We start from the raw sequence: 27,781 nt of genomic DNA, 5'->3' as shown, positions 1-27,781 counted from the left end.
TTTTTCGTCCCAAAAGAGAGTCAGCATAACCTTCCCTGCTGATGGTTCTGTTCGAAGCTTCTTTGGTTTTGGTGATGAGGAATGGCGCCATTCCTTGCTCGCTCTCTTCGTTTCCGGTTGGTGGAAGTGAACCGAGGTTTCGCCCCCAGTAACGATTTTTGCAAGGAAGCCATCACCTTCTCGTTCAAAGCACTGTAGAAGTTCTTCACAAGCATCGACACATCGTTCTCTCATTTCAGGAGTCAGCTGCCGTGGCACCCATCTTGCAGACACTTTGTGAAACTGGAGCACATCGTGCACAATGTGGTGTGCTGACCCGTGGCTAATCTGTAAACGTGCTGCAATGTCATTCATTGTCACTCGGCGGGTTTCCTTCACTATGGTTTCAACTGCTGTAATGTTCTGTGGAGTCACATCTCGTTGTGCCTGACCTGGACGAGCATCATCTTCCACTGAAGTCACACCATTTGCGAACTTCCTACTCCATTCATAGTCTTGCTGCTGTGACAAACATGCATCACCGTACTGAACCTTCATTCGTCTTTGGTGCAAGTCGCAAGTGGGGCGGTCATCTTTATACTGATACTGCGACGGTATGTGTGCATCTGCACTGTGCTGCCACCTACATGCCATTCTGGACGCTGTTTGTAGCACGCTTACCAACTTGCAGGATGACGGCGCGAAATTTCAATTTGTTATTACAAATTTAAGGTTTTCATTTGACTCACCCTCGTAGAACTGTTCATAGTTTCATGTTATTGTTGGGAGGAAAGATGTTTTACATAGCTTCAATCCATTGTCGAATTACTACTACTCATTCTTGTTGTGAGAATAGCTTTTCTAGTGGTATGATCCTGTTTCCAAATAGATTTCAGTGTTTCAATTTTTTCAATGACATTATTGAATGAAATGTAACAGGCCACGTTAGACACTTTTCCCTTGTTTTATTAATAATCTTCTTTGATAATCACATGCACTCGAGGTAAGTTCGAGAATACAACACTGTGCAAATGTGCTCTGCACATCTCTACTATTTGCCACTAAGCCAACTTACTTCAAAGCACATCCTTCAGAGATATTAATCAAAACATAAATAAAAGTAGTTCATTCATATTATACATTCATTCATTATTTTCTAAGAGTAATCAATATTAATAATAACAATTATAATAATAGTTATGATGATACCAACAATCATAAATACAAATGTAATCATAACATCAAAAATTTCCAAATAAATTAGTTATACAAGAATAACAAAATTTTCAAAATATTCTCGAAACAAAGTCATCAGTAAGATGCAATTTACACATGTATTTCATTTTTTATATGTGTATATAATTAGTATGAATATAACTTAAGCTAGGAGTATAAATGTAAAAAGAAATTGTATATAAAGCTGCACTACTGATCGGAGCTCCCACGTTGCTAAATATATACGTAATCAAGTCTGTGACTTTTATTTAACATTGTTCTTAATTGAAGACATCTTGTCATGAAAAACTGACTACAGTTGGTACAATGAAAGAAAACGCCATCTGAATCACAATCATTTAAAATTAAAAAATGAGCTCTAATGAGAATGAATTGGATAGCCAATAGGAACCATGCAGGAACATTTTTAAACAATTTAATATTTTTGTTCTCCCAAAACATATATAAAAGCCCTGGAATAATCAAAATATTAAATTCTTTAAAACTATTCCTTCGCGATTCCATACTGGATACTGCTGTCGTAAAATCTAAACAGATAAGGATGCAAACAATTGTTTCAAAAAATAAATATGAGAGGGACTCGCTTTCTTTGATGCAGTACTTTTTGCACAAAGTCAGGATCATCATGTGAATGATTGATATCGTCATTCTCACTGCCATTGTTAATGTCATAGTCAACAAAATATTGCTCCAATTCACACACAATTTTGTTGCCCATAAGAAAATGTGAGACAGTGTCTTTCATTTCTTCGGTAGGGAACACAACTTGATTCCATAAAACAAAGATAATCTACCATCTTAGTTACAAACTACAGTTCTGTGATATATTGGCTGTTTTAAAATCTACATGTCCCACACAACACAACAAAGACCAATCGAACTGATTGATATACATTATTTCATATTTAAAAATGGGAAGAATTGTACCTCTATCAAATGATGACATTGGCAGTCTACTGAAATTTTTGTGTTCTGTCAGTTGATGAGTTTCCCACACAAATTGTTGAGAACGCCAACAGTTGGATGTCTTTATTACAAGACTGCAGATCTACCCTGACCTAAAACGTGGAACCCAACTACTTCCATCACCAGGGGAGGTGGCACAGTGGTTAGCACACTGATTTCTCAATTGGGAGGTCATCCAGAGTTAGGTTGTCGTGAGTCCCCTAAACTGTTACGGCAAACACCAGGATTGTTTCTTGGGAAAGGACACAACCGATTTCCTTCCCCACTTCATTGTCCGTCTCTCACACCGTGGTACAGTCATGTGGGGTAGCAAACAGTTTTGTGGCTGGGTTGAGAATTTATTGATAGGGAGGAGGCAGCACGTCATTTCAAATGGGGAGTCATCAACAGAAGTGAAAGTAACATCCGGTGTGCCCCTGGGAAGTGTTGTATATTAATGACCTTGGGGACAATATTAACACTCTTCTGTCCAGCGACACCACAGTGGTGTCGTTTGCATAGTATCGCTCAGTGGCTGGCAACAGCACTTTAGTATCTTTTGCATTCTGTTGGTGTGTTGTTTAGGTAACAATAAATTACACACATCAACAAGTTGTTTGTTTTTATTAGTACTTGTGCCAGTTCATCATGGCAGACGAAAGACACGATAAGATTATTTGTGATGAATGGGTGGATGTCTTGTCTGACGTTCCGGATGACTTGGCCAATTGGGAAGAAGACATAGTATATATATATATATATATATATATATATATAAATAATAATTTGAAAGTGAAGCAGAATCATCGGAAGATAGTGAAATACGTCCAAGAAGAATTTGGTGAATGCTAAGGTTGCCAACTGATTTGGATGAATTGGACAAAGAAGACAGTGCACAGTGGTCAGATTTTCATTTACTGGGCACCAACAATAAATTTGAAGGATCTTCAGGTCCAAACATATTTCCCAAAGATACACTGAGCGTCGAGTATATCATAGAATTATATATTGGGATTGATCTATTTGAATATATTAGCTACGAAATCAACAAGTACTACAGTCAAAATTGCAATAGGAGGAGACTGGATAAAAAAATGCCAAAGTTGTTGACTTTACGGGACGAGAACTTAGAAAATAGTTTGGGCTTGCTATCCATATGGGAACTGCAGAAAAAACAAGGATCAATGATAATTGGTCAACGAATCCATTGACAGACACACTGATATTTCGCAAAATGATGTCCCGCACACGATTCGGACAAATATTATCATTTTTACAATTTTCCGACAACAACAATACACCAGATAATGCTGACTGGCTTTTCAAAGTGCAATTCGTAATTGAATATTTTCCAAAAACTTTAAATAAACAAATATTGGAAACAAACAAATTTTGTATTTATTTATGTATGTATTTCTTCGAAATTTCATGAAAGTAGGGGAACAGGGTTGTGCACTTATGAGATCCAATGATGAGGTTAGTAAAACTTAACAATTTGTAATCTCCCAATAATGGCAAAAACGGCTGGCGACAAGCCAAGTAATCTGAATCAGCGCTGCCGGCATCAAGCGAATCAATTTGTATGAGACGTGCGGACAGCAAAGTATTAATAGTAATCTGAGACTTTTTGCAGATGTTGCAATGGTGTAATGAAGTACTGTGGAAAGAAGCTGTATAAGTATTCAGTCAGCTCTCAATAATGTTCCTTCTAGTTTTTGTTGTGCGTTTGTTTCACACTGGTGTAGGGTCAGCACGGTTATGAATGTACTTCGCATGGTTTAATTTAAGGAGTGGCTGGATGCCCTTCCTGTTGCCTCCCCATTCACTCCCCCTCCCCCCTATCCGTACCCCCTACCCCCTACCCCTCCTCTGAGGTGGGATGTGTGTACACCAACTGTTTGCATGCAGCACGAGTCATATGAAAGTATGCAAAAGTTTTCTTATTGTTTACGAATCATGAACTGAGGCAAGACTTGGGTACCAGCACAGTATTCACCTTACCAGATGTGAGAAACTGCTTGAAAACCACACCCAGGCTGGCCAGCACACCAACCCTCAGTGTTGATGTGCTGGATGGATTTGTTTCGGGATCAGCGCACCTCCCCATCTGGGAAGCGGCGCTTTAACACGTACAGCTATACAGGCTATATGTTTCAAAATGGCGGAAACATTGGCAGGTTGCTTTAAACGTTCAGAAAGCAAAATTATGCTCTTCACCAAAATCAGAAAGAAGTGTCCTATGACTACGATATCAGTGATTCACATACCGTATTTACTCGAATCTAAGCCGCACCTGAAAAATGAGACTCGAAATAAAGAAAAAAAAAAATTCCCGAATCTAAACCGCACGTGAAATTTGAGACTCGAAATTCAAGGGGAGAGAAAAGTTTTAGGCCGCACCTCCAAATCGAAACAAAATTGGTCCATTGTAATATGAGACACAATTTAGGTCGAATGAATGACTATACAGCCACAGTAGTTTGGTTCGAGTCGTAAGCTTAGCAGTTAAGCTTTACCAGGTAGACATTGCTATGCGTCAGGCGCTCCATCCGTATTCGTACTGGTACCCTTCCTTTTTCACTTGCTTCGTCTGTTTCGAATCTATTGGTTATTTTGCTTCGATCTGATAAGTGCTGTTTTCTTTGTTATAGGTGTTTACGTCACTCTAAGCTTAGAGAAACAATGGCAAGAGACTGCTATTTGTTGTTACTCACACTGCTGCTTTCTTTGATAATGATCAACAAGAACCAAATAATAGACTGCGTATGATAGAACATGTTCTGAACGAGAGTTAGGCGAAAATTTTTCTCCATTTGAAAATCTTTGCAGGCGCCTCTTTAGTACATTACATTCTGCACAGAAATTAGTCATCTTAGATTTAAAAATCTAGTCAGTTGCCGTGCTTTATTTCTGACTGTATCACTATTAGGCATAAGAATAATACGAATATCAACATGATACGATACATATATTCTTCCGCGTTTGCTGTTGTTTCACTCTAGTTTCGTAGTTTATTAGCCAGACAGGATTTAAATGAGATAGCAGCAAACACGAAAGAATACATGGAGAAATGTTTATATCGTATTATTCTTATGGTGAAGAGATTACTGCATGTGATTCACATTTCATCAGGTTCATATTAGCAACCATCTCTTCTCACAGGTAGGAAATAATTCGGAATATAGAGTTGGCCATATTGACAAACATCCCAAACAGTCTTGCCAGTCGGATTTTTGTAGTACATTGAAATTCTGCTACATTCGAAGATGAACAATACGGAATTTGTATTTACTTTGTTGGATAATGTATGAAAATGCAGTGGTCGAAACTCGTGGCGGAGAAAAAAAAGCTCGTCTTCCACCTTTTTGTTGTTAAAATTTATTAACTGACGCAGAGGTTTTGGCGCCAGTATTTATCTTTGTTCCTACAAAGCATGCCTGTGTAGCGCTACATATATTCGATGGCAGAAGTTAGTTGTGGCGGCACTTACCAACATTTTTCAGAACTTCCGCTTGCTTTGCACTCGACTCTAAGCCGCAGGCGGTTTTTTGGATTACAAAAACCGGAAATAAAGTGCGGCTTAGATTCGAGTAAACACGGTATGTAATGGGTCCACTTTGTGTGTGTGTGTGTGTGTGTGTGTGTGTGTGTGTGTGTGTGTGTGTGTGGAGGAGGGGGGGGAGTATGCCTGTGCATGTGCATGTGTGTAGTGTAATGTTTGTGTTGTGTGATGGTGGTGATGATCATAATGAGAGAAGGGTGATACCTGGTGCCAGCACATAGCCTACTCCACGTAAATAGCACTGAGTGGAGGGGGGGCTGCTAAGCTTAACGTCCACATCCAACAGGTGGGTCACCATTAACAGTGTCACATGCCTTCACTTTCATAACACACTGTGGAGGGGTTTGGTATTTAAATCAGGACACTAGCATAAAGTCTGGTGATCAGGAACTTCGTACCACCACTTCTTCCCTTGCCAGCAAAATACTGGTAGTGAAAATTTTTCCCACCACTAGGATTTGAACTGGCTTACCGCCAGGTCGAGCACCACCGCACGAGCGTGCATTAGTGACCCTGGCTGTGGAGACAGGTATTTGTAGGGATATGAGATAGAATGGGCTCGACTGTGGGAGAGCATCACGAGGATGCTACACAAATTGATTTTCTTGATAAACTCTACTTAAAAATTTGCAAGAACCAGCTTTGAGAGAGGACTCTATAAAGTTCTTCAGCGTCCTATGTTTCACCCCTGTAGGGACCGAAAGGGCAGGATTATACTGTTTACAGCGTGCACAGAGGCATTTTAAGTAGTAATTCTTCTCACACTCTGTTTGGAAATGAAGCAGAAATGAATCGTAATATGTGGTTGATGGGAAGTACCATCTGCTATGCATTTCACAGTGGCGTACAAGGATTACTATAGACATTAAACCCTGACATTTGTATTTCCTTTTTGGAAACTGGGTTGATGAGAATCTTCTAATAAGACAAAAAAAGCTCTCCTCCCATGACCTGTCACGTATCCAAGTTCAACTGTACGTTTTACCCTGCATAAATGTTAAATCAAGTCTTGTGATATATCTTTTGTTATCTGTAACAAGTTTTGGAAATGGTGACAAAATTTCGAAAAAAAAAACTTCTGTATTTTTGGAATGGGTAACTGCTGGATGCAACCTTCTTGTATGGCTGTTTGTGTAACGTTGCTGGGTTACTGCTTGTCTCCCATAACTGGTCATCATATTCTGTACTGTTCGGCAGCATTGCTAGTATGGTGGCTCAGGGCTTGGTAGGCTATCTGTGTGGGCAATGTTCTCTGTTGTCTGTCCTCTTGTAGTGTGCCAAATTCAATTTCTCACGGTGGGTTTTGCATCTCGATCTTAGTGACTTGTGCACTGGGGTGTGGTCATTACCGGTATTCGTCATTGCCACAGTTTTATGTACGGTTGACATTTCTTTTGCAGACAGCGTCAGGTCCCTCAGGTCGTCGACATCCGGTAAAATGTCAGGTACGTAACAGCAGTGATCGAAAGAAACTGTAAGAGGATAGTCTTCTGCAGCAACTTGCTTTGGCCGTGATTGTGTTAAGATCGTGTATTGTACAGAGCAAAAAATGGCATTACGTGGCAGAAACTAAAACTTCACTGTGTTCTGGTAATTTGTGTAGACTACAACTTTTAGCTTCAAGTATGCATATGACAAATATCTAATACTCTGATTTTGTATGCTTTCCACACACACACACACACACACACACACACACACACACAGTAATATAAATATAAATACGTCTTTTCAGTGCTTCATTGGTAAAATTTTGGGCTAATAACAGAATTAAAAAGGGGAGAAAACTATGACAGACCGTTAAATACAGAAGATTTCAAAATGAAGTGGTTACGTAGCTGGTGGGCTGCATTTTCCTGATAGCAGTGTACTCTTGGCAGTCTGCTTTCACTTCATTGGTTGTCAGTAGCAAACCTGTAGTGTACATCTGTATAGATAACATGACACATATCTATAGAAATATACTCTATACATTTGCTACTTTCAATTAACAAAGTGAAAGCAGATTGTCAAAAGAAAATTGCTGCAAAATCCGAAATGTCCTTTTATGTGTCAGAAAAATGTTCTCCAATATATCAGTTTCACACATAAAATCGCCATCAGTGGGTTTCGAACTCGGGACCGATACGATGACGATTTGACGCTCTACCGACTCGCCTCCATGGATTTTCAAATTTACACCTCACAGATATACTTTTCCTATACTCCACAGTTGTGGTGTTAATTTCAATTACTATTTACTCGTGTTCTACTGGATGACAGCACACAGCATGAACTAAATCGCTGTTTTGGTTGATACTCTATCGACATGTTGTTGTTGTTGTGGTCTTCAGTACTGAGACTGGTTTGATGCAGCTCTCCATCCTGCTTTATCCTGTGCAAGCTGCTTCACCTCCCAGTACCTACTGCAACCTACACCCTTCTGAATCTGCTTAGTGTATTCATCTCTTGGTCTCCCTCTACGATTTTTACCCTCCACGCTGCCCTCCAATACTAAATAGGTGATCCCTTGATGCCTCAGAACATGTCCTACCAACCGATCCCTTCTTCTAGTCAAGCTGTCCCACAAACTTCTCTTCTCCCCAATCCTATTCAATACCTCCTCATTAGTTACGTGATCTACCCACCTTATCTTCAGCATTCTTCTGTAGCACCACATTTCGAAAGCTTCTATTCTCTTCTTGTCCAAACTGGTTATCGTCCATGTTTCACTTCCATACATGGCTACACTCCATACAAATACTTTCAGAAACGACTTCCTGACACTTAAATCTATACTCGATGTTAACAAATTTCTCTTCTTCAGAAACGATTTCCTTGCCATTGCCAGTCTACATTTTATATCCTCTCTACTTCGACCATCATCAGTTATTTTACTCCCTAAATAGCAAAACTCCTTTACTACTTTAAGTGTCTCATTTCCTAATCTAATCCCCTCAGCATCACCCGATTTAATTCGACTACATTCCATTATCCTCGTTTTGCTTTTGTTGATGTTCATCTCATATCCTCCTTTCAAGACACTGTCCATTCCGTTCAACTGCTCTTCCAAGTCCTTTGCTGTCTCTGACAGAATTGCAATGTCATCGGCGAACCTCAAAGTTTTTACTTCTTCTCCATGAATTTTAATACCTACTCCAAATTTTTCTTTTGTTTCCTTTACTGCTTGTTCAATATACAGATTGAATAACATCGGGGAGAGACTACAACCCTATCTCACTCCTTTCCCAACCACTGCTTCCCTTTCATGCCCCTTGACTCTTATAACTGCCATCTGGTTTCTGTACAAATTGTAAATAGCCTTTTGCTCCCTGTATTTTACCCCTGTCAACTTCAGAATTTGAAAGAGAGTATTCCAGTTAACGTTGTCAAAAGCTTTCTTTAAGTCTACAAATGCTAGAAACGTAAGTTTGCCTTTTCTTAATCTTTCTTCTAAGATAAGTCGTAAGGTTAGTATTGCCTCACGTGTTCCAACATTTCTACGGAATCCAAACTGATCTTCCCTGAGGTCCGCTTCTACCAGTTTTTCCATTCGTCTGTAAAGAATTCGCATTAGTATTTTGCAGCTGTGACTTATTAAACTGATAGTTCGGTAATTTTCACATCTGTCAACACCTGCTTTCTTTGGGATTGGAATTATTATATTCTTCTTGGAGTCTGTGGGTATTTCGCCTGGCTCATACATCTTGCTCACCAGATGGTCGAGTTTTGTCACGACTGGCTCTCCCAAGGCCATCACGACATACAATGTTTAATACTGATCTGAGTGTCTGACATCTGGAGGTTTGGGTCTTAGAGGCAATCAAAAAGGGGCCGCATTCGTACTATGTAACTATAAGAAATTATGTTTTAAAAACCATGAATTTCGGAACGTGTCTTGTAAAGAATGATTTCTCGTTGTAAGTTTTGTGACAAGGTAAAAAAAATTGAACTTCTGGTTTTTATGGCTGCGGGATGATGGTGTGTCTGAAGAGCTGCATCCCAGCGCCCAAAATTTTGCCAATGAAGCACTGAAAAGACTTATTTATATTACTGTGTGTGTGTGTGTGTGTGTGTGTGTGTGTGTGTAAAGCTTACAAAATCAGAATATTAGAGTATTGCACAAAATGTGTTCGCAGTGTAAAAAAGATATTTGTTGGCCTACCACATAACATGTTATAGCTGGACAGTTTCCTGTGCAGGTGTTTCCCTCATATACACAACCTGACAAAAAAATGTGAAGCTCACAGGATTATAGGAGGAAATTAAATGAAAATTCACGGCTTGAGAGGGTATGTGATTTTGTTTCAATGATTATAAAATCAAGTCAGATTTAGAAGAACTTGGCAGCATGAGCTCACTTACCAGTGTGGCATGCATACACTGATTGGGTTGGGAAGGGTGTCCTAAAGCTGTCGTATCTGGTCCTAGGGCAAGCCGGCCCACAACCATTGTAACTGGTCTTTGATTTCTTCAATACTGGCTCTGTTACATCTGACCTGGTCCCAGACATGGGATCTTGTTGGCCACGGGATTACCTCAACTTTGTCCAGGCTGTTTGTAGAGTCACATGTCATTTGTGTGCAAGAAATACCCCATCAAAAAAGACACACGAGCAGTAACACTTGAGGATGCAGGATGTCCGTGAAGTACCATTGTGCCATCTCAGTTTCCTCAGTCACTACCACCTGTGACCTGAAGTGATATCCAGCAACTCCCCACACTGTAATGCCAGAGTACCATTGCTGTGCCTCTCCAAAACACCAGATAACACCACCTCATACCAGGTTGCCACGGTACTCGCTAGCAATGGCCGTATGGAGCATGACGGAACCACAATTAATCGCTGAATGCAGTGCGATTCTATTCATCGGCACTAGATTCTTCCCGATCCTGGGACCACTCCAGACACGGCCATTTGTTTTGTGGTTAGGGCTATTGATAAAATATCGATGTATTTATATTTTTTTAAAAAAATTATCGATATATGATAGTAATATTTTTCTCCTCGGTATATCGATATTAAAATGGTAATGTGGAGCGCTGGTGCTTTTATTTTATATTATATTTTTTGGCAAGTTTTAGTAAATATTTGAAATAGTTCTTTTGAAATTGTAGTGAATGTAGCTTTATTTTCACTATGTGAAGGAGTCTCTTAGATTGTGTGAAGCAAATATAGGTGGCACAAAGAAGTAATCTGATTGCACTGGGTGGAGGGGGGGGGGGGGGCAGTGTGAGTGGAATAACAAGGTTTCTCATTTGAAGAAATGGCACACCAGTTATGTTAAAAATCAATTACCAACACAACTAGTGTGCCATTTCGTCACATCAGTAGTCTTGGAAAACAATTGCTGAAATTGGTGAACAAAATGAAAATGACAAGATTGGTGTTTGCGGTGGGAGGAGACGTTGGGAGGGGAAATGCTGACGTAATCGGCACTTGGTGCTACCAACAGAAACTGCAACGTTTAGCTTCACTATGCAGTTTTGACACCACAACTGCAAGGTTGCTGGCGTTTTCAGAAATGAATAAAAACAAGGAAGTCTACACGAAGTGTTCTGGACAAATCTGATATTTGAGGAAACCGAACAACGTACCAGTCAGGCAACTTTAATGTGCCACTTACATGCAGGTACCACTGTTACCAAAGTGGTTATCACTAAGTTTGAACGTGCATCATTTTCCTTTCAATTCTTGCTCTGACAGGGATAAAGCTTGTTGATGTACAGAATATCTAATAATAAGTCAATACTTAAATGTACAACTCTAAAACTGACAGTGTATTTACGATGTGTAGTCAATATTTTGATAGGCCAGTACATCGATATTTTTCCCCTCAATATATCGATACTTTTTTTCGATATATCGAGGGCTGACAATTAAATTTTTTTAAATATCAATATGTTGGATTCCCGATATTTTTAAAAATATTAACAGTCCTAATTGTGGTGTCAACGGCAGCCTATGCAGGGAACAGTAATTCCCCAGTCCAGTTACTGCTATTCTCCGATTGATGTCGCGAGGTGACGTAGCACATTGTAGGATGTCCATTATTGATTCTCGGATGAGAGAAGCGTACGTGAAGGCATTACAGTGTCCTCAGTGCACAGGAAGGCAATCCTTCCTCATGGTGGTCACGTGTGGTCGACCAGTACCTCGACAATGGTATGCCTTCCCTCGCGTTCCCATTCAACCCAGCATTGGCCCACTGCCATATTTGAATTCTCCACAAATCCAGATGTTGCACAATACGATGAGCTGGTGGAATAGAGGCCCACAATGAGGGACCTTTCAAACTCTGTCGTGTACTGATAATGCCATCTCATAAAAGTACGCAGCATCTGCACATCCTTGACAGTGATCACTCAGCATTTCAGGTAGTTCACACCCTTAAACACCCTACCAGACCTGCTAACAACACTTGTGTAAAAACTTCCTGGCAGATTAAAACTGTGTGCCCGACCGAGACTCGAACTCGGGACCTTTGCTTTTCGCGGGCAAGTGCTCTACCAACTGAGCTACCGAAGCACGACTCATGACCGGTACTCACAGCTTTACTTCTGCCAGTACCTCATCTCCTACCTTCCAAACTTTACAGAAGCTCTCCTGCGAACCTTGCAGAACTAGCACTCCTGAAAGAAAGGATAGAGCACTTGCCCGCAAAAGGCAAAGGTCCTGGGTTCGAGTCTCAGGCGGGCACACAGTTTTAATCTGCCAGGAAGTTTCATATAAGCACACACTCCGCTGCAAAGTGAAAATGTCATTCTGGAACACTTGTGTACTCTGGTGTTCTGTGCTAGTGCATGAAGTTACATTGCCATCCGCCAATGTCTTTTGGTTACTTCATTTTTTTGCCAGACAGCGTATACAGCTTGAATTGCATAAAACGTGTACTGCAAATATTGCAGAAATGGAAAGTGCTATTGATGTGCAGTCTTCACAGAATGGATTCGTGCTCAGAGTCTCATATAATTAGCCAATAATTGTAGTAATACTTAGAAAATGTATATTTTGTGCAAACATACCCTTTTTTGATGGAACAGTGCCTAATGACATTGACAGACTGAGATGATGACGAGGTCCCATACTCCGAGGAGTGTAGGGGATGATGCGAGAGACCTGCACCACCATATTAGGCGAGGTCCTAGCGGAGTTGGTTTGCCATTACCTTCCTCCGACCGTAATGAGGATGAACGATGATGTTGAAGAAGACGACACCACAACACCCAGTCATCTCGAGGCAGGGTACACCCGTGATCCTGCCGGGAATCGAACCCGGGACCCTGTGCGCAGGAAGCGAGAACGCTACTGCGAGACCACGAGCTGTGGACTGACAGACTAAAAGTAGGGTGAATTAGAACGACAGTGGTACTTGTTGCAGGATTCTAGTGTGAACCATTTACGAGATACTGTATTTTGAAATGTTCTCACACTGAGTTTTGTACAATATCTGTGGTAGCCCACACTAAAGAACAGCTTAAGTGAACATGCTAGTTGTGTGGGTTCTGACCAGTAGACCAGTAACAAGACAGCTGACCGTGAGAGGTTGTGTTCACAATGACCACCACCAGCAGCAATACACGTTTCCAGTCTGGTGTGCGGTTCTAGGCGCTCAGTCCGGAACCGCGCGACTGCTACGGTCGCAGGTTCGAATCCTGCCTCGGGCGTGGATGTGTGTGCTGTCCTTAGGTTAGTTAGGTTTAAGTAGTTCTAAGTTCTAGGGGACTGATGACCACAGATGTTAGTCCCATAGTGCTCAGAGCCATTTGAACCAGTCTGATGTGGAACGATTACTGCACAGGTGCTAGCATTTCAGTGGAGACGTCCAGGCTGCTGTAGTACGTCATTGTGTATCATTGGGTGTAGTCGGTATGCCCTTGTAAACAGTATCTTTCAGCTTTCCCCACAGAAAAAGGTCTACAGCCGTCAAATCTGAGGAACAGGCCAGCCGAGGTACAGGTCCTCTGCATCCGATCGAATGATTCGGAAACAATTTGTGGAGGCGTGCTGTAGTACTTTGTGCACTGTCGACTGGACAGCCGTGGTGTCGGTACCACAGGTTGCTCTTATTGTGTAGGTTGTGGAAGATGGTGTCTGTTAGGAGGCTGCGATAACTGTGCGGGTTCAGTGTTCTATCTGTGGAAAACGGGCCTATGAGGTGACAGTTCACTATTCTGCACCACGTGTTTACACTCCGAGGATGCTGACGTCCCACCTGACAAAGCCAATGGGGATTTTCAACAGATGAATAGTGTACGCTTCATAGGTTTCCTTGCCACAATTGGTAAACGTACCTTCATCACTAAATAAGACACGAGGGACATTTGAAAAGTCCATGCAAAAATAAAAACTACTTATATGTTTGGGGTAAACCTTTTTTACTTTTCGACATAGTCTCCTTTTAGACTTATACACTTCGTCCGATGATGTTCTAATTTGTTGATCCCTTCCGAATAATAGCAATTGTCCAAGTCTGCATGTGAATAAAATCTTTGTCCCGCCAGCCATTTCTTCAAATTGGAGAACAAATAGCAGTCCGAGGGAGCCAAGTCTGGAAAATAGGGGGGGATGTGAAATGAATTGGAATCCTATTTCCATTAATTTTGCGACCACAACTGCTGAGGTGTGTGCTGGTGCATTGTTGTGATGGAAAAGGACTTTTTTGCGGTCCAATTGCCGGCATTTTTCTTGCAGCTCGGTTTTCAAATGGTCCAATAATGGTGAATAATAGCACCTATAATAGTTTTACCCTTTTCCAGATAGTCTATGAGGATTATCCCTTGAGAATCCTAAAAGACAGACGCCATAACCTTTTTGGCCGAAGGAATGGTCTTCGCCTTTTTTGGTGCAGATTCTCCCTTGGTAACCCATTGATTAGATTGTTATTTGGTCTCAGGAGTATAGTAATGTATCCACGTTTCATCCACAGTGACGAAATGACGCTTAAAGTCCTGTGAATTCTTCCTGAACAGCTGCAAACCATCCTTGCAACACTACACACGATTCTGTTTTTGGTCAAGTGTGAGCAATCGCGGAACCCATCGTGCAGATAGCTTTCTCACGTCCAAATGTTTATGTGAAATATTATGTATCCATTCATTTGAGATGCCCACAGCACTAGCAATCTCACGCACCTTAACCCTTCTGTCATCCATCACCACATCACGGATTTTATCAATGATTTCTGGAGTCATAACCTCCACAGGGTGTCTGCAACGTTCAGCATCACTTGTGCCCATATGGCCACTCCGAAAATTTTGGAACCGTCGTAATGTTTTTCAAGCTTCTCGTTAGTCTCCTGAGACATTTTACCTTTCATAAAGTAATGTTTAATCACCACAGGAAATTCTTTTTTGTCCATTTTTTGACAATCACTCGACTTCCTTGACTCACACGAATGCCAAACACAAAGAAATAGACCAATATGGCTGAAACTTGGTGTGCATTCTTTCCAAAGATGCTACTAACTAAACATGACCTCGATACGCGCCAGTGGTGCCATCTCTCGGACTTTCCATGGACTTTTGAAAGGCCCCTGGTACGTGATACATTGGGAATATGGAGAGAGATTTGATAGGGTAGGAACGTATGTCAATGGAGAACACGTAGGACACGTGCCCGACTCGTGCCACTTCCTCGTGTGATTCCACTGGAGCTCATGTGAAGATCAATATTGACAGCAGCAAGAACGTAAATTTCCTCTTCTTCCATTCTCACCTGTTTCTATCTGTCACTACCACTTTCACATAACTTGGTGAGGAGGTTGATAAATATTTGCACATTTGTTTGCTGTGTATTTGGATATCTTGCTGCATACATCGTACAAGAACGAACTGCATTCTTCCTACACTCTCCATACACCGTGAGATACTCGACTTCTTCTCCATCGGTGAATCCTGTTGTCCACTTACCTATAGTACTGTGACTGACTATCAGGTCGCAGTGCACTCGACGAACACACAAGCGCACTACAGCAAATATAACGATGTCGTACGTAGTCACTATGCAAGTTGAATAGCACAAACAAGTGATGGTGTGGAAACTTTTCAAAATACGATATCTCGAAACTGACTCGCACTAGAATTCTGTAACAAACTCAGTGGCATTCTAATATACCTTAATTTTAATCTGTTATTGTCAACAGGCATTGTTCCATTTAAAAAAGTGTATGTTTGCACTAAAAGTATACTTTGTAAGTATTATTGCAATCTGTTTGTTGGCTAAAAATAAAAGCCACTTAAAACCAATCCATTCTGTGAAAATTGCATGTAAGTAGAACTTTACATTTCCACAATCTTTCCAGTGCAAGTTGTAGGTGGTTCACCTTGGATCCTGGAATATGTAACGAGTCCAATGTGATTCGCCCTTTTACTTCCACCGTTGTAAATATCCACGTCTTTTGAGCTCTTTGCTTTTTAAACTGACGTATAATCACAGTTTAATGTAATGGATCTTCAGTTTTATTAATGAGGCTGTTGATAATGAACACAAAGTAGAAAATGTGTTTACAACATGATAAGTAAGTATAACCTCCAATAAAAGCTGTTGAAGATGTATTATGTACAAGGTATGCTCATAAAGTTTTAGCTTTCACCTTGAGAAACTAAAGTTATGTAATTAATCTTTTATTTCTACCACAGTAAAAGTCATGTAGTGATGTTGTGTCAGATTGTAATAAAAAATAGCCGAGAGCACCAGCGTTACACAGATAAAATACTGCACAATTAAAACATAGAACATGTTGTATTGATGTCCAAACACACAGTGTGTTTGTGACATGCACCATGCCACATTTTTTTACGAGGCGTGTTTTTAAGTAAGTACCATTTTGAAATTAAAAAAAGATGTGCTGAGTTATCTCAATAATTTTATTTTTACATGAAAGCCTGTACCTTAATCTACACACTGACACCATTACAGTCTGATTCTTCCTTGTTTACATTGTGTACTGAGTGTTTAAGATGCCTCCGATAATCGTGAGTCCCACCGAATGTGAAGTACAGGCTGTTATAAGATTTCTTAGTGCCAGATGCCTAAAAGTGAACGATATTCATCATGAGATCTGTGCAGTTTACGGAGAAAACATTATGAGTGATGGAGTGGTAAGAAAGTGGGTGAAAGCATTTAAAGATGGCCGCACAAATGTGCACGATGAACAACGGAGTGGGCATTCTTCGGTTGTTAATGAAAGTTTGGTGCAGGAAGTGAACAAGAAGGTGAGAGGAAACAGACGCTTTATGATTTCCTCCTTGCGGGATGGCTTTCCTAATGTTTCTAGTGATGTTTTGTGCGGCATTGTGACCGAGCACTTGAATTACTGAAAATTGTGCGCACGTCGGGTACCGAAAATGTTGACGGATGTGCACAAAACCAAACGTTTTAGACAGTGCATTGACTTTCGTTGAGCGGTACCACAACGACGGTGACGATTTCTTAAGCCAAACTGTTACGGGCGATGGAACGTGGGTGGCCTACGTCGCACCAGAATCAAAGCAACAGTCCGTGGAAGTTGAGCAAGGGCATCGTTTTGCTGCAAGACAATGCCCGTCCGCATGTGGCGAATCAGACCAAAGATCTCATCACATCTTTTCGGCGGGAAACTCTAGATCATCCTCCGTACAGCCCCGATCTTGCGCCCAGTGACTACCATCTGTTCCTGCACTCGAAGAAACACCTGGTCGGTCAGCGTCTTCAAGATGATGATGAAGTCAAAACGGTGGTGATACAGGGTTAACAAGTCAGGTGGCAGACTTCTATGAGGAGGGTATTCAAAAACTGGTACAACGTTATAAGTGCCTCAATATTGACGGAAATTATGTAGGAAAGTACATTAAGATACAGGCTTTCACGTAAAAATAAAATTATTGAGATATCTTAGCACGTCTTTTTTAAAATTTCAAAACGGTACTCACTTAAAAAGCATGCCTCGTATTACAACTTGACAGAGTGTATACTGGGACATCAGCGCAACATGTTGCGTGTTTTAATTGTGTGGTATTTTTTTGTTGACATGCTCGTGTCCCCTGCCACTTTTTATTACATTTCAACACAAGATGACTGTGTCAATTTTAGTGTTGTAAAAAGCACGTAGATTTAGTAATTTTAGATGATCTGATGATCTCTCAAAACTGGTAGCAGTAATAAAAAGACTTAATAGCTATCTCGACAAACTGAAGTCTTCAAGAATAATATAAAATATCCAAACATATAGCTTTCGTGTTCATTACTTGACGACGGAGTGCATGACAGTGTAAAGTGAACGACGTAAGCTTTAATCTGTTCTTGTGCCTCACTGCTTGTCCTTCATAACAGTGTTGCATACTCTGCTGCCTCCAGACGGGAAGAACCCATACTCGTCCCGTCGGAGGCTGCGACCGGAGATGATATCGCGGCCGCAAGGCGACCTGAAGCACACCGGCCACGTGGGGCTGGACGGCTCCTACTTCGGGGACATGTCCTTCCTCGGCGGCAAGGTTAGTAAGGCAGCACGCACCGGGGCGACCCAGTGCGGGCCACCAAATATGTACTTTCTAGGCCTGTATCACTAATGTCATGTTGTGGAATAAAATAACATGGCTTATACTCATATACCATGACATTTTTGGAAACTGAAAATCAGGTTCTGCTTACTGAGGGCTAGTGAAACTTCTCCGAGTCTGTTCATCTGCCAGATCAGCAACTGAAAGCTGCATTCCTTCACTTCTTGAAGACATTCATGTCTGTTTAACAGTGTCCCAAAGTAAACAAAATATGAGCTAACCAAGTATTTAACTAGATTTGTGATTGGCTTCAGGAGTTCTTTGTCAATAGACTGTACATATCATTCTCAACTTGATGAAATCTGCAGATGTAAAGATAATTTTGGCGTTTATAGCACGTAGATAAATTAAGTAAAGGCAACACTGTGTTTCTAGCATTTGTAGACTTAGAGAAAGCTTTTGACAATGTTGACTGGAATATTCTCTTTCAAATTCTGAAGGTGGCAGGGGTAAAATACAGGGAGCAAAAGGCTATTTACAATTTGTAAAGATTCTAGATGGCAGTTATAAGGGCCGAGGGGCATGAAAAGGAAGCAGAGATTGTTAAGGGAGTGAGACAGATTTGTAGCCTATACCCGATGTTATTCAATTTGTATATTGAGCAAGCAGTAAAGGAAACAAAAGAAAAGTTTAGAGTAAGTATTAAAATCCATGGAGAAGAAATAAAAACTTTGAGGTTCACCGAGACAGCAAAGGACTTGGACAAGCAGCTGAACGGAATGGACAGTGTCTTGAAAGGAGGATATAAGATGAACATCAACAAAAGCAAAATGAGGGTAATGGAATGTAGTCAAATTATGGCGGGTGATGCTGAGGGAATTGGATTAGGGAATGAGACACTTAAAGTAGTAAAGGAGTTTTGCTATTTGGGGAGCAAAATAACTGATGATGGTCGAAGTAGAGAGGATATAAAATGTAGACTGGCAATGGCAAGGAAAGCATTTCTGAAGAAGAAAAATTCGTTAACATCGAGTATAGATTCAAATGTCAGGAAGCCGTTTGTGAAAGTATTTGTATGGAGTGTAGCCATGTATGGACGATAAATAGCTCAGACAAGAAGAGAATAGAAGCTTTCAAAATGTGGTGCTACAGAAGAATGCTGAAGATTAGATGGGTAGATCACATAGCTAATGAGTAGATATTGAATAGAATTGGGGAGAAGAGGAGTTTGTGGCACAACTTGACCAGAAGAAGGGATCGGTTGGTAGGACATGTTCTGAGGCATCAAGGGATCACCAATTTAGTACTGGAGGGCAGCGTGGGGGGGTAAAAATCGTAGAGGGAGACCAAGAGATTAATACACTAAGCAGATTCAGAAGGATGTAGGTTGCAGTAGGCACTGGGAGATGAAGAGGCTTGCACAGGATAGAGTAGCATGGAGAGCTGCATCAAACCAGTTTCAGGACAGAAGAACACAACAACAACAACAACAACAACAACAACATGCATATATATTAAATCAGTGTTAGTGAAAATGTATCCTTTTGCATTCATTTGCTTGTCTTGCAGTATTTTGACACCTGTACCATCTGCAGTAGCTCCACCCTGCAGGCTTTCAAACAGTAATGAAATGAAATGATGTGGTGGCTCTCAACTGCGTACCCTCGGACTCAGAGTTGCAATATTAATAGTTTTGGCTAGTTTTGTTGTATAGGGGCTGGGATACGTAGTTACTGCATTACAAGCCAAATACTGCTGAGTCTACAGTATACAATATGAATACACGCACGAATCAAATGGTCGATGGGTCCTATCAGCCGGTAATTGTGAATTAATGTAGAAATTTATAAGTGAAAGATTGCAATTAAACAAAATATGCAGGTGCTATTTTAGCGACTTTAAATGATGAGTGCGATTGCAGAAGTATTTTGAGAATGCCGCATATTTCTGCAAAACACTTATTGGTGTTGATGGTCCAGCGCTTAAATAAAATATAAGTTGAATAACAGTAGATTCCTACAGCACATAATTAGTTATGAACAACAACACGGCTCACGAGGTATTCACTTCCAAACGCACACTACGTCTTCATTGTAGAAGCCGCGGAAATCTCACAAGTGCGCAAGTCGGCACTCCAAAGTATTTCTGTCTGCCACTACCACACACAAACTGCTCCAAGTCTGTGCCACAACCGAGCATCTGTCACGCCATCACATCCAGCACTTCCCGTGTCGTGTGCTGTACTGTCCAGAACTGCCCTCTGTCCTCTTTCGACACGATCCTCCTCCCCCACTTCCATACAGTCTCACCATTAACGAGCGCTGTGATTGGCTAGAATGCTCCCTCCATGTCTCCAAGCCAATGTACCCTCACAAACATATTTAAACGCATAAAAAATACTGGAATTACGTTTAAATAATTTGAAATTAAATAAATATTCATACGGCTGGACCATAAACATGCTCTAACACACATTATTAAATACATAACAAATTAAATAGCCATATATCAAACGAATAACAAACAAAAGTAGGCCAGTAGCCTAATGTTTGTGTGCTTTCTAAAACACAGTAAATAATTGACCAATTTCTTCATGAATCGTGTATATCGGATATAAACAAAGACATAGATGAATAAATATATTTATAAGCATGCTGCTACCATTTTTTCATGTAACTGTGGAGTACTTATGGCCTAACGCGATCTATAGTAATTGGACACTTCGACCTCAAATAACTTGTGTACTATTCAAGTTACGTGCCTGTAATTTATACCAATTTAGGTTTACACTAAAATCTTTCTCTAGACATGGAGATTGACGAAATCGGATGAACCGTTTAGAGTTTGGAAATTCATTGCTGCGTGTTACTTGTATAATTTACTGTCAGATACTAAACTTTAAACTAATGAAGATATTGAAAATCTGTTTACACTATCAGAATCGTCATGTAAATAATGGTAATGTACATGTTTCTTCTTGAGGTATCGTGATTCATCTGGCTACTATTAATTTCTATACGAACTGTGGAATGTCTGCCGTTAAGGTTTCACAAAGTCCGCCATCTTTGGCACTCCCAGCGTGTCTCCTTCATCGACACAGCGCCACCAAGGAATTGCCAGCCACGCGGCTGGACCGGCCATTGTGTGGCATCACGCGGTTGCTGAGCTAACATTCGGCACCACGTGGCTGCTGTCGGGCAGGGCTTTGATGAGTGTCCTGTGCGGCCGCCCCAACTCCGGACGTATAATATTTCCAGGGCGCCACAACTCGCCCGTCACCTCACAACCCTTATCTGCTTTTCCAAATTAATTACTGCTTGATATGTCAGAGTCATTTTCTAGTCATGTTAGGCCATACATTTCTTTTCTCTGCAATTCAATTCAGTACATTTTTGTCAGTTATGTGCTCTAACGAGGTAACCTCGAATGCTGTTGTGTAGTATCAAAGTTATAAATTTCTGTACTGTTTAGACTGCAGTATGCATTAGTGATATAGGCTATTCCATTAGAAAATGCTACCGGGTATTAATAGAAAATACAGATTACTTTAATTAGGTGCATTTATTAATTTAGCACTGTGCAGTTTGGAAGATTATACCTCAGTCACAAAGCAAGTTCATGTCACTTAATAATGCATAAATGTATTGTATGTACAACGCTAGGGTAGCATGTGGTGATGTCTGGTAGCAGAATACGAAAAACAAAATACTATTTAGAGCAAAGCTCAAACTTTATGTGGATATTTCAGTTGCACAGGTCAACAGTGAGAGAGTGAGCTCTGTCATAATCAAATTGTGCTCTCTCTCTTCCTCCTCCTCCTCCTCCTCCTCCTCCTCCTCCTCCCCCCCCCCCCCCCTCTTCTCTAACCAACCCCCGCCCCCCCCCCCCCCCCCCCCCCGCCCACCATGTGTGTGTGTGTGTGTGTGTGTGTGTGTGTGTGTGTATGTCTTCCACACGCATGTTCATATGTCCCAATTTCAATAATATTAAGTTTTTATTATAAAAGTAATAATAATAAAAAATGCTATCTAAAGGCTGCCACTGTTGGCAGCATTATTATTTTATATATTGTTTGCCCTTGTTAGCTCATAATAATTCTGACTATACACAGTTTAGTTTGATACAAACACAACTGAAAAGACAGCTGTTAAAAAAAAAAGTCATAGAAAGATGTTTGCATTTATTTTACTGCTCATCTAATCAATGAAAACCTCGAAATAACTTTGTTCTAAAGTAATTTTATGTCTTGCTCTGTCAGGCAGTGCCACAAATTAGTTGAGAGCAGTACGTACAGTTCATCGGCGCCTTATTAACTGCCATAAATTCTCTTGTTGATGGAAGTGTAGTCCTCCAAAGAGCATAGTGGAAAGTATAATAAATGTGACCAGTTAACAGTAATTTGTACTTTCAGTTGTTCCAAATGGTTGGTCCAGCCTGACCTAAAATGTCTGCATTTAAAGTCCAAGGTTAAATTAAATATAAATGGGATTTTATTTTTAAAAAGTGTTTATTGAAAAATAAAAGCAAATATAATTTATTTTTCTACAGATCTTCCTTCTTTAAAAATATATTTTCCCAGTAAGAAGAAAGGTTTGTTATCCTAACATCGTACAGTGAAACTAGTTGCATCATGAACCAGGTGCACATAAATCCTTCTTCACCCTTGTCATCTTCAGATGGTTGCCCTTCTACAGCATTTTTAAATGGCCCAAACAAATGAAAATAGCATGGCGATAGCTTCCAGACTGTCAAGAGAGAACAATTAACTTAAGTCCAGTGCTGCATTTCTTCAGGTTTTGAGATTGTTAAAGCTACAGTACGGGGCCTGGTATTGTCGTGGAACAGGATGGCTTCTCAAATTGGTTGGTTTTACATCGATATGCAGTTCTCTTCTCATTCAACAGTTCATAGTAATAAGCAGCATCGATTGTGCTAAATAACAGTGAGCAAAATGATCACCAATTGAAAGAACCTCACGATCTGACAGTCAAGTTTTGGCTTTCACCAAGCCAATCTGCCCTCTCCTCTGCAGTTCGATACTGGCTTGTTTCAGCTCAGGAGTATAGTGGTGGACTCACATTTTGTCACAGGTGGCAGTCCAACTCAAAAATGCCTCACCTTCTTTTACAAACCTCACTGTAAGCCTCTGACAGTACTCCAAACGTCTCGACCCACGCTACATGGAACTAATATCATTGAAAACTCCAGTAACTTATTCTGACACATTCTGCAATTTTTTGTATATTCACCTGTCACTCTCCTTCAGGAATGTCTCAAACTGTGTGAATATTTTCATTTGTATCACTGGGTCGAAGACGGTGATTGCGTTCCCAATTTTCCACTCGTTCTCGTCGTTACTCGAACTCTTTATGCCAGGCAAACACACTAGTCCTTGACAATGCTTTGTCCCTGAACTGTGCAGTCTATCTCTAAAAAATGTCTGTTGGTCGAACTCCTTCACAGGCAAGAAAATTTATAATTGCGTGTTGCGCGCTGGAAGGGTGCACCTGTTTCTCCAACATTGTGAGAGCTAATGACGAACTAATTGGGAGTGTGGAATGGGAATGGCCATAGCCAACTCTGCCCAGTCTTAAATGTGCCCCCCCCCCCTCGCCGCCCCACCTCGTAAGTGTACTAGAAATGTGGGCCCAGCTCTACCAACTGTAAATAGTTAGGAACAAAAATCCCGTTTACATTTGATTTGCTCTCGTACATTGTGGGAGTTGGGTTTTTGGCGGAGCCAGAATGTGTGAAGACATTAGCGATGGCATTTCCTATTTTGCAGCAATACCAGCACCTGCCGCACCAGGTGGTGGCGCCCTACAAACCGCAGGAGGACTCGGAGCCCGCGGGTCGGGCCCCGGGGCAGGACCAGTCGGACCGCGCTCCGCTGCTCAAGCCAGTCCCCCAGAAGATGGCAGGTATGTTTGCCCAGAGCTTGGGCCGGTCGACACCTGATTTAATGAGTGCAGCGCCTCGTTAAACTGGTTGACCGACCGTTTTACATTTGTCGAGTCGTAAGCTATGTATGAATTTTTGCTTTTAGAATCAATATGTGCTGTTAGATATGTGCTATCATGCAAATTTTAAAGATGTTTAAAATTACGTATTACCGCATTTACTCGAATCTAAGTCACACTCGAATCTAAGCCGCACCTGAAAAATGAGACTCGAAATCAAGGAAAAAAAAAGTTCCCGAATCTAAGCCACACCTGAAATTTGAGACTCAAAATGCAAGGGGAGAGAAAAGTTTTAGACCGCACCTCCAAATTGAAACGAAGTTGGTCCATTGTAACATGAGACACAATTTAGGTCAAATGGATGAAGATACAGCTACAGTAGTTTGGTTCGAGTCGTAAGCTTAACAGTTAAGCTTTACCAAGTAGCCATTGCTATGTGTCAGGCACTCCGTCCGTATTTATACGGGTACCCTTCCTTTTTCACGTGCTTCGTCTGGTTTGAATCGATTGCTTATTTTGCTTTGATCTGATAAGTGCCGTTCTCTTTGTTATAGGTGTTTATGTCACTCTAAGCTGAAAATGCATTATTGTACTGTGTCGTGCATTGTTTGTCGCATTCTGATAATGAGTGTTTACGACCTGTCACCGCTCGCAGCATGGTTTGCTTTTGTGCGCACTAACGCTACTGCCGCTTACAATAAAAAAAAAAAAGAGAGGAATTGTCTCGTAAGCGAGACAGTGGCAAGAGACTGCTATTTGTTGTTGCTTAGACTGCTGCTTTCTTTCATAATGATCAACAAGAACCAAATAATAGACTGCATATGATAAAAGATGTTCTGAACGAGAGTTTAGCGAAAATTTTTCTCCGTTTGAAAATCTTTGCAGATGCCTCTTTAGTACATTACATTCTGCACAGAAATTAGTCGTCTTAGATTTAAAAATCCAGTCAGTTGACGTGCTTCATTTCTGACTCTATCACTATTCAGCAAAAGAATAATACCAATGTAAACATGACACGATATGTATATTCTTCCACATTTGCTGTTGTCTCACTCTAGTTTAGTAGTTTATTAGGCAGACGAGATTTAAATGAGATAGCAGCAAACACAAAAGAATTCATGGCATAATGTTTACATTCTTCTATCTTTTCTTTTACTGACACAAAGGTTTTGGCGCCAGTATTTTTGTGCTTGCAAAGCAAGCCTGTATAGCGCTACATATATTCGACGGCAGAAGTTGGTTGTGGCAGCACTTACCAACACTTTCCAGAACTTCCGCTTACTTTGCACTCGATTCTAAGCCGCAGGCAGTTTTTTGTATTACAAAAAACCGGAAAAAAAAGTTCGGCTTAGATTTGAGTAAATACGGTATTTGTTTCTTGAAGTTTTCCAACTGAATAGAATATTTTGTCACGTTTTGGGTGTGTACCCACTACCGCAGTATTTCATTTTCCAATATTCCAGTTGTTAACCGTGTAGCCACAGTTACTGGAATATGCGATAGGGGTTACAGGGTGTGGGGGCAGGAGCAAGTCACAGTGAGTGAAGCTCAGCTGTATTTGCCTGTGGTTATATCCCTCTTATAGCTGCGCCTCTGTCAAATCTGGCTGATAAGTGGTTGGCTAAAGGAGGCTATTTTATTAGGTCTACAACTTTACTTCCACCATTTTGCAATAGATGGCAGTAGTGGTGCAAGTCATTTGGCATAAGTGTCATATGGTAAGCTTAGGCATTTGAGAACGTAACACCATCAAAATATCAGTCAATTTTTGATTGCACCATAAAGTTATTCTCGACAGAATACGTCAACTTATGAGCCCAATTCCCGTCATCTGTGGGAGGATTTAATTTTATGCTTTGATATGAAGAAATCTGCAGCTGAGGCTCATAAAAAGCTGGGTAATATCTACGATGAGATGCTTGTTAGTGACAGAACTTTGCAGAAAATGGTTTCCGTGCTTCGAGAATGGTGATTTTGACGTTGAAGGCCGGCACGGTTGTGAAAGAGAGAAAGCTTTCGATGGTACTGCAGCTGACGGGAACAACCACAGGAGATCATTATCGAAAGCAATTGACGTGTTTGAGCAGAGCATTGAAAGACAAACGGCCACACTTCAGTGGTAGACATGAAAAAATGATTTTGCAGCATGACAGTGCACAACCCCGTGTCGAAAATCCCGTCAAAATGTAATGGGAAATGTTGCAATGGGAAGTTCTACCCCACCCGCTGTATTCTCCAGATAGGCCTCCTTCTGACTGCCACCTTTCTCGATCTACGACACAGGATCTAGCTGACTAGCACATGCAGTCATATGAACAAGTGCAAAATTGGATCGATTCATGGCTTCCCCAACAGATGCCCAGTTTATACACTGCATGATTCATATGCTGCCCTAGAGCTAGGAGACAGCAGTGGCCAACGATGGCTAATACTTTGAATCGTAAATTTTTTGCAAGTTTTTCACAATAAAGACTTGAACTTTGAGAGAGAGAGAGAGAGAGAGAGAGGGGGGGGGGGGGGGGGAAGGGTTGGGGGGAGGGGGGGGCAGAAGCAAAGTTGTGGACCTAGTAAATGATATGGTCCACACCAGGTTTTCTCTCCACATACTTTAATTGCTCTTTGATATCTGTTAACTTTATACAGGGTGTTACAAAAAGGTACGGCCAAACTTTCAGGAAACATTCCTCACACACAAATGAAGAAAAGATGTTATGTGGACATGTGTCCGGAAATGCTTACTTTCCACGTTAGAGCTCATTTTATTACTTCTCTTCAAATCACATTAATTAATGGATGGAAACACACAGCAACAGAACGTACCAGCGTGACTTCAAACACTTTGTTACAGGAAATGTTCAAAATGTCCTCCGTTAGCGAGGATACGTGCATCCACCCTCCGTCGCACGGAATCCCTGATGCGCTGATGCAGCCCTGGAGAATGGCGTATTATATCACAGCCGTCCACAATACGAGCACGAAGAGTCTCTACATTTGGTACCAGGGTTGCGTAGACAAGAGCTTTCAAATGCTCCCATAAATGAAAGTCAAGAGGGTTGAGGTCAGGAGAGCGTGGAGGCCACGGAATTGGTCCGCCTGTACCAATCCAGCGGTCACCGAATCTGTTGCTGAGAAGCGTACGAACACTTCGACTGAAACGTGCAGGAGCTCCATCGTGCATGAACGACATGTTGTGTCGTACTTGTAAAGCCACATGTTCTAGCAGCACAGGTAGAGTAACCCGTACGAAATCATGATAATGTGCTCCATTGAGCATAGGTGGAAGAACATGGGGCCAATCGAGACATCACCAACAATGCCTTCCCAAACGTTCACAGAAAATCTGTGTTGATGACGTGATTGCACAATTGCGTGGGGATTCTCGTCAGCCCACACATGCCGATTGTGAAAATTTACAATTTGATTACGTCGGAATGAAGCCTCATCCGTAAAGAGAACATTTGCACTGAAATGTGGATTGATACATTGTTGGATGAACCATTCGCAGAAGTGTACCCGTGGAGGCCAATCAGCTGCTGATAGTGCCTGCACATGCTGTACACGGTATGGAAACAACTGGTTCTCCCGTAGCACTCTCCATACAGTGACGTGGTCAATGTTACCTTGTACAGCAGTAACTTCT

The 27,781-nt window shown here is 41.1% G+C and overlaps 1 protein-coding gene across 1 annotated transcript in view; it reads left to right on the top strand.

The window, feature by feature from the left end:
* LOC124720254 (activated Cdc42 kinase-like) overlaps positions 1-27,781 on the top strand; it is a 390,360-nt gene that overhangs the window by 195,590 nt on the left and 166,989 nt on the right. The window contains exons 11-12 of the mRNA XM_047245572.1: positions 18,039-18,175; positions 23,967-24,102. Of these exons, the coding sequence (XP_047101528.1) occupies positions 18,039-18,175; positions 23,967-24,102 (273 nt within the window). The remainder of the gene's footprint in view (positions 1-18,038; positions 18,176-23,966; positions 24,103-27,781) is intronic.

Source organism: Schistocerca piceifrons, chromosome 11 (genome assembly GCF_021461385.2).
Source record: "Schistocerca piceifrons isolate TAMUIC-IGC-003096 chromosome 11, iqSchPice1.1, whole genome shotgun sequence".
NCBI classification, from domain to species: domain Eukaryota; kingdom Metazoa; phylum Arthropoda; class Insecta; order Orthoptera; family Acrididae; genus Schistocerca; species Schistocerca piceifrons.
This window is presented reverse-complemented; position numbering and strand designations above follow the sequence as displayed.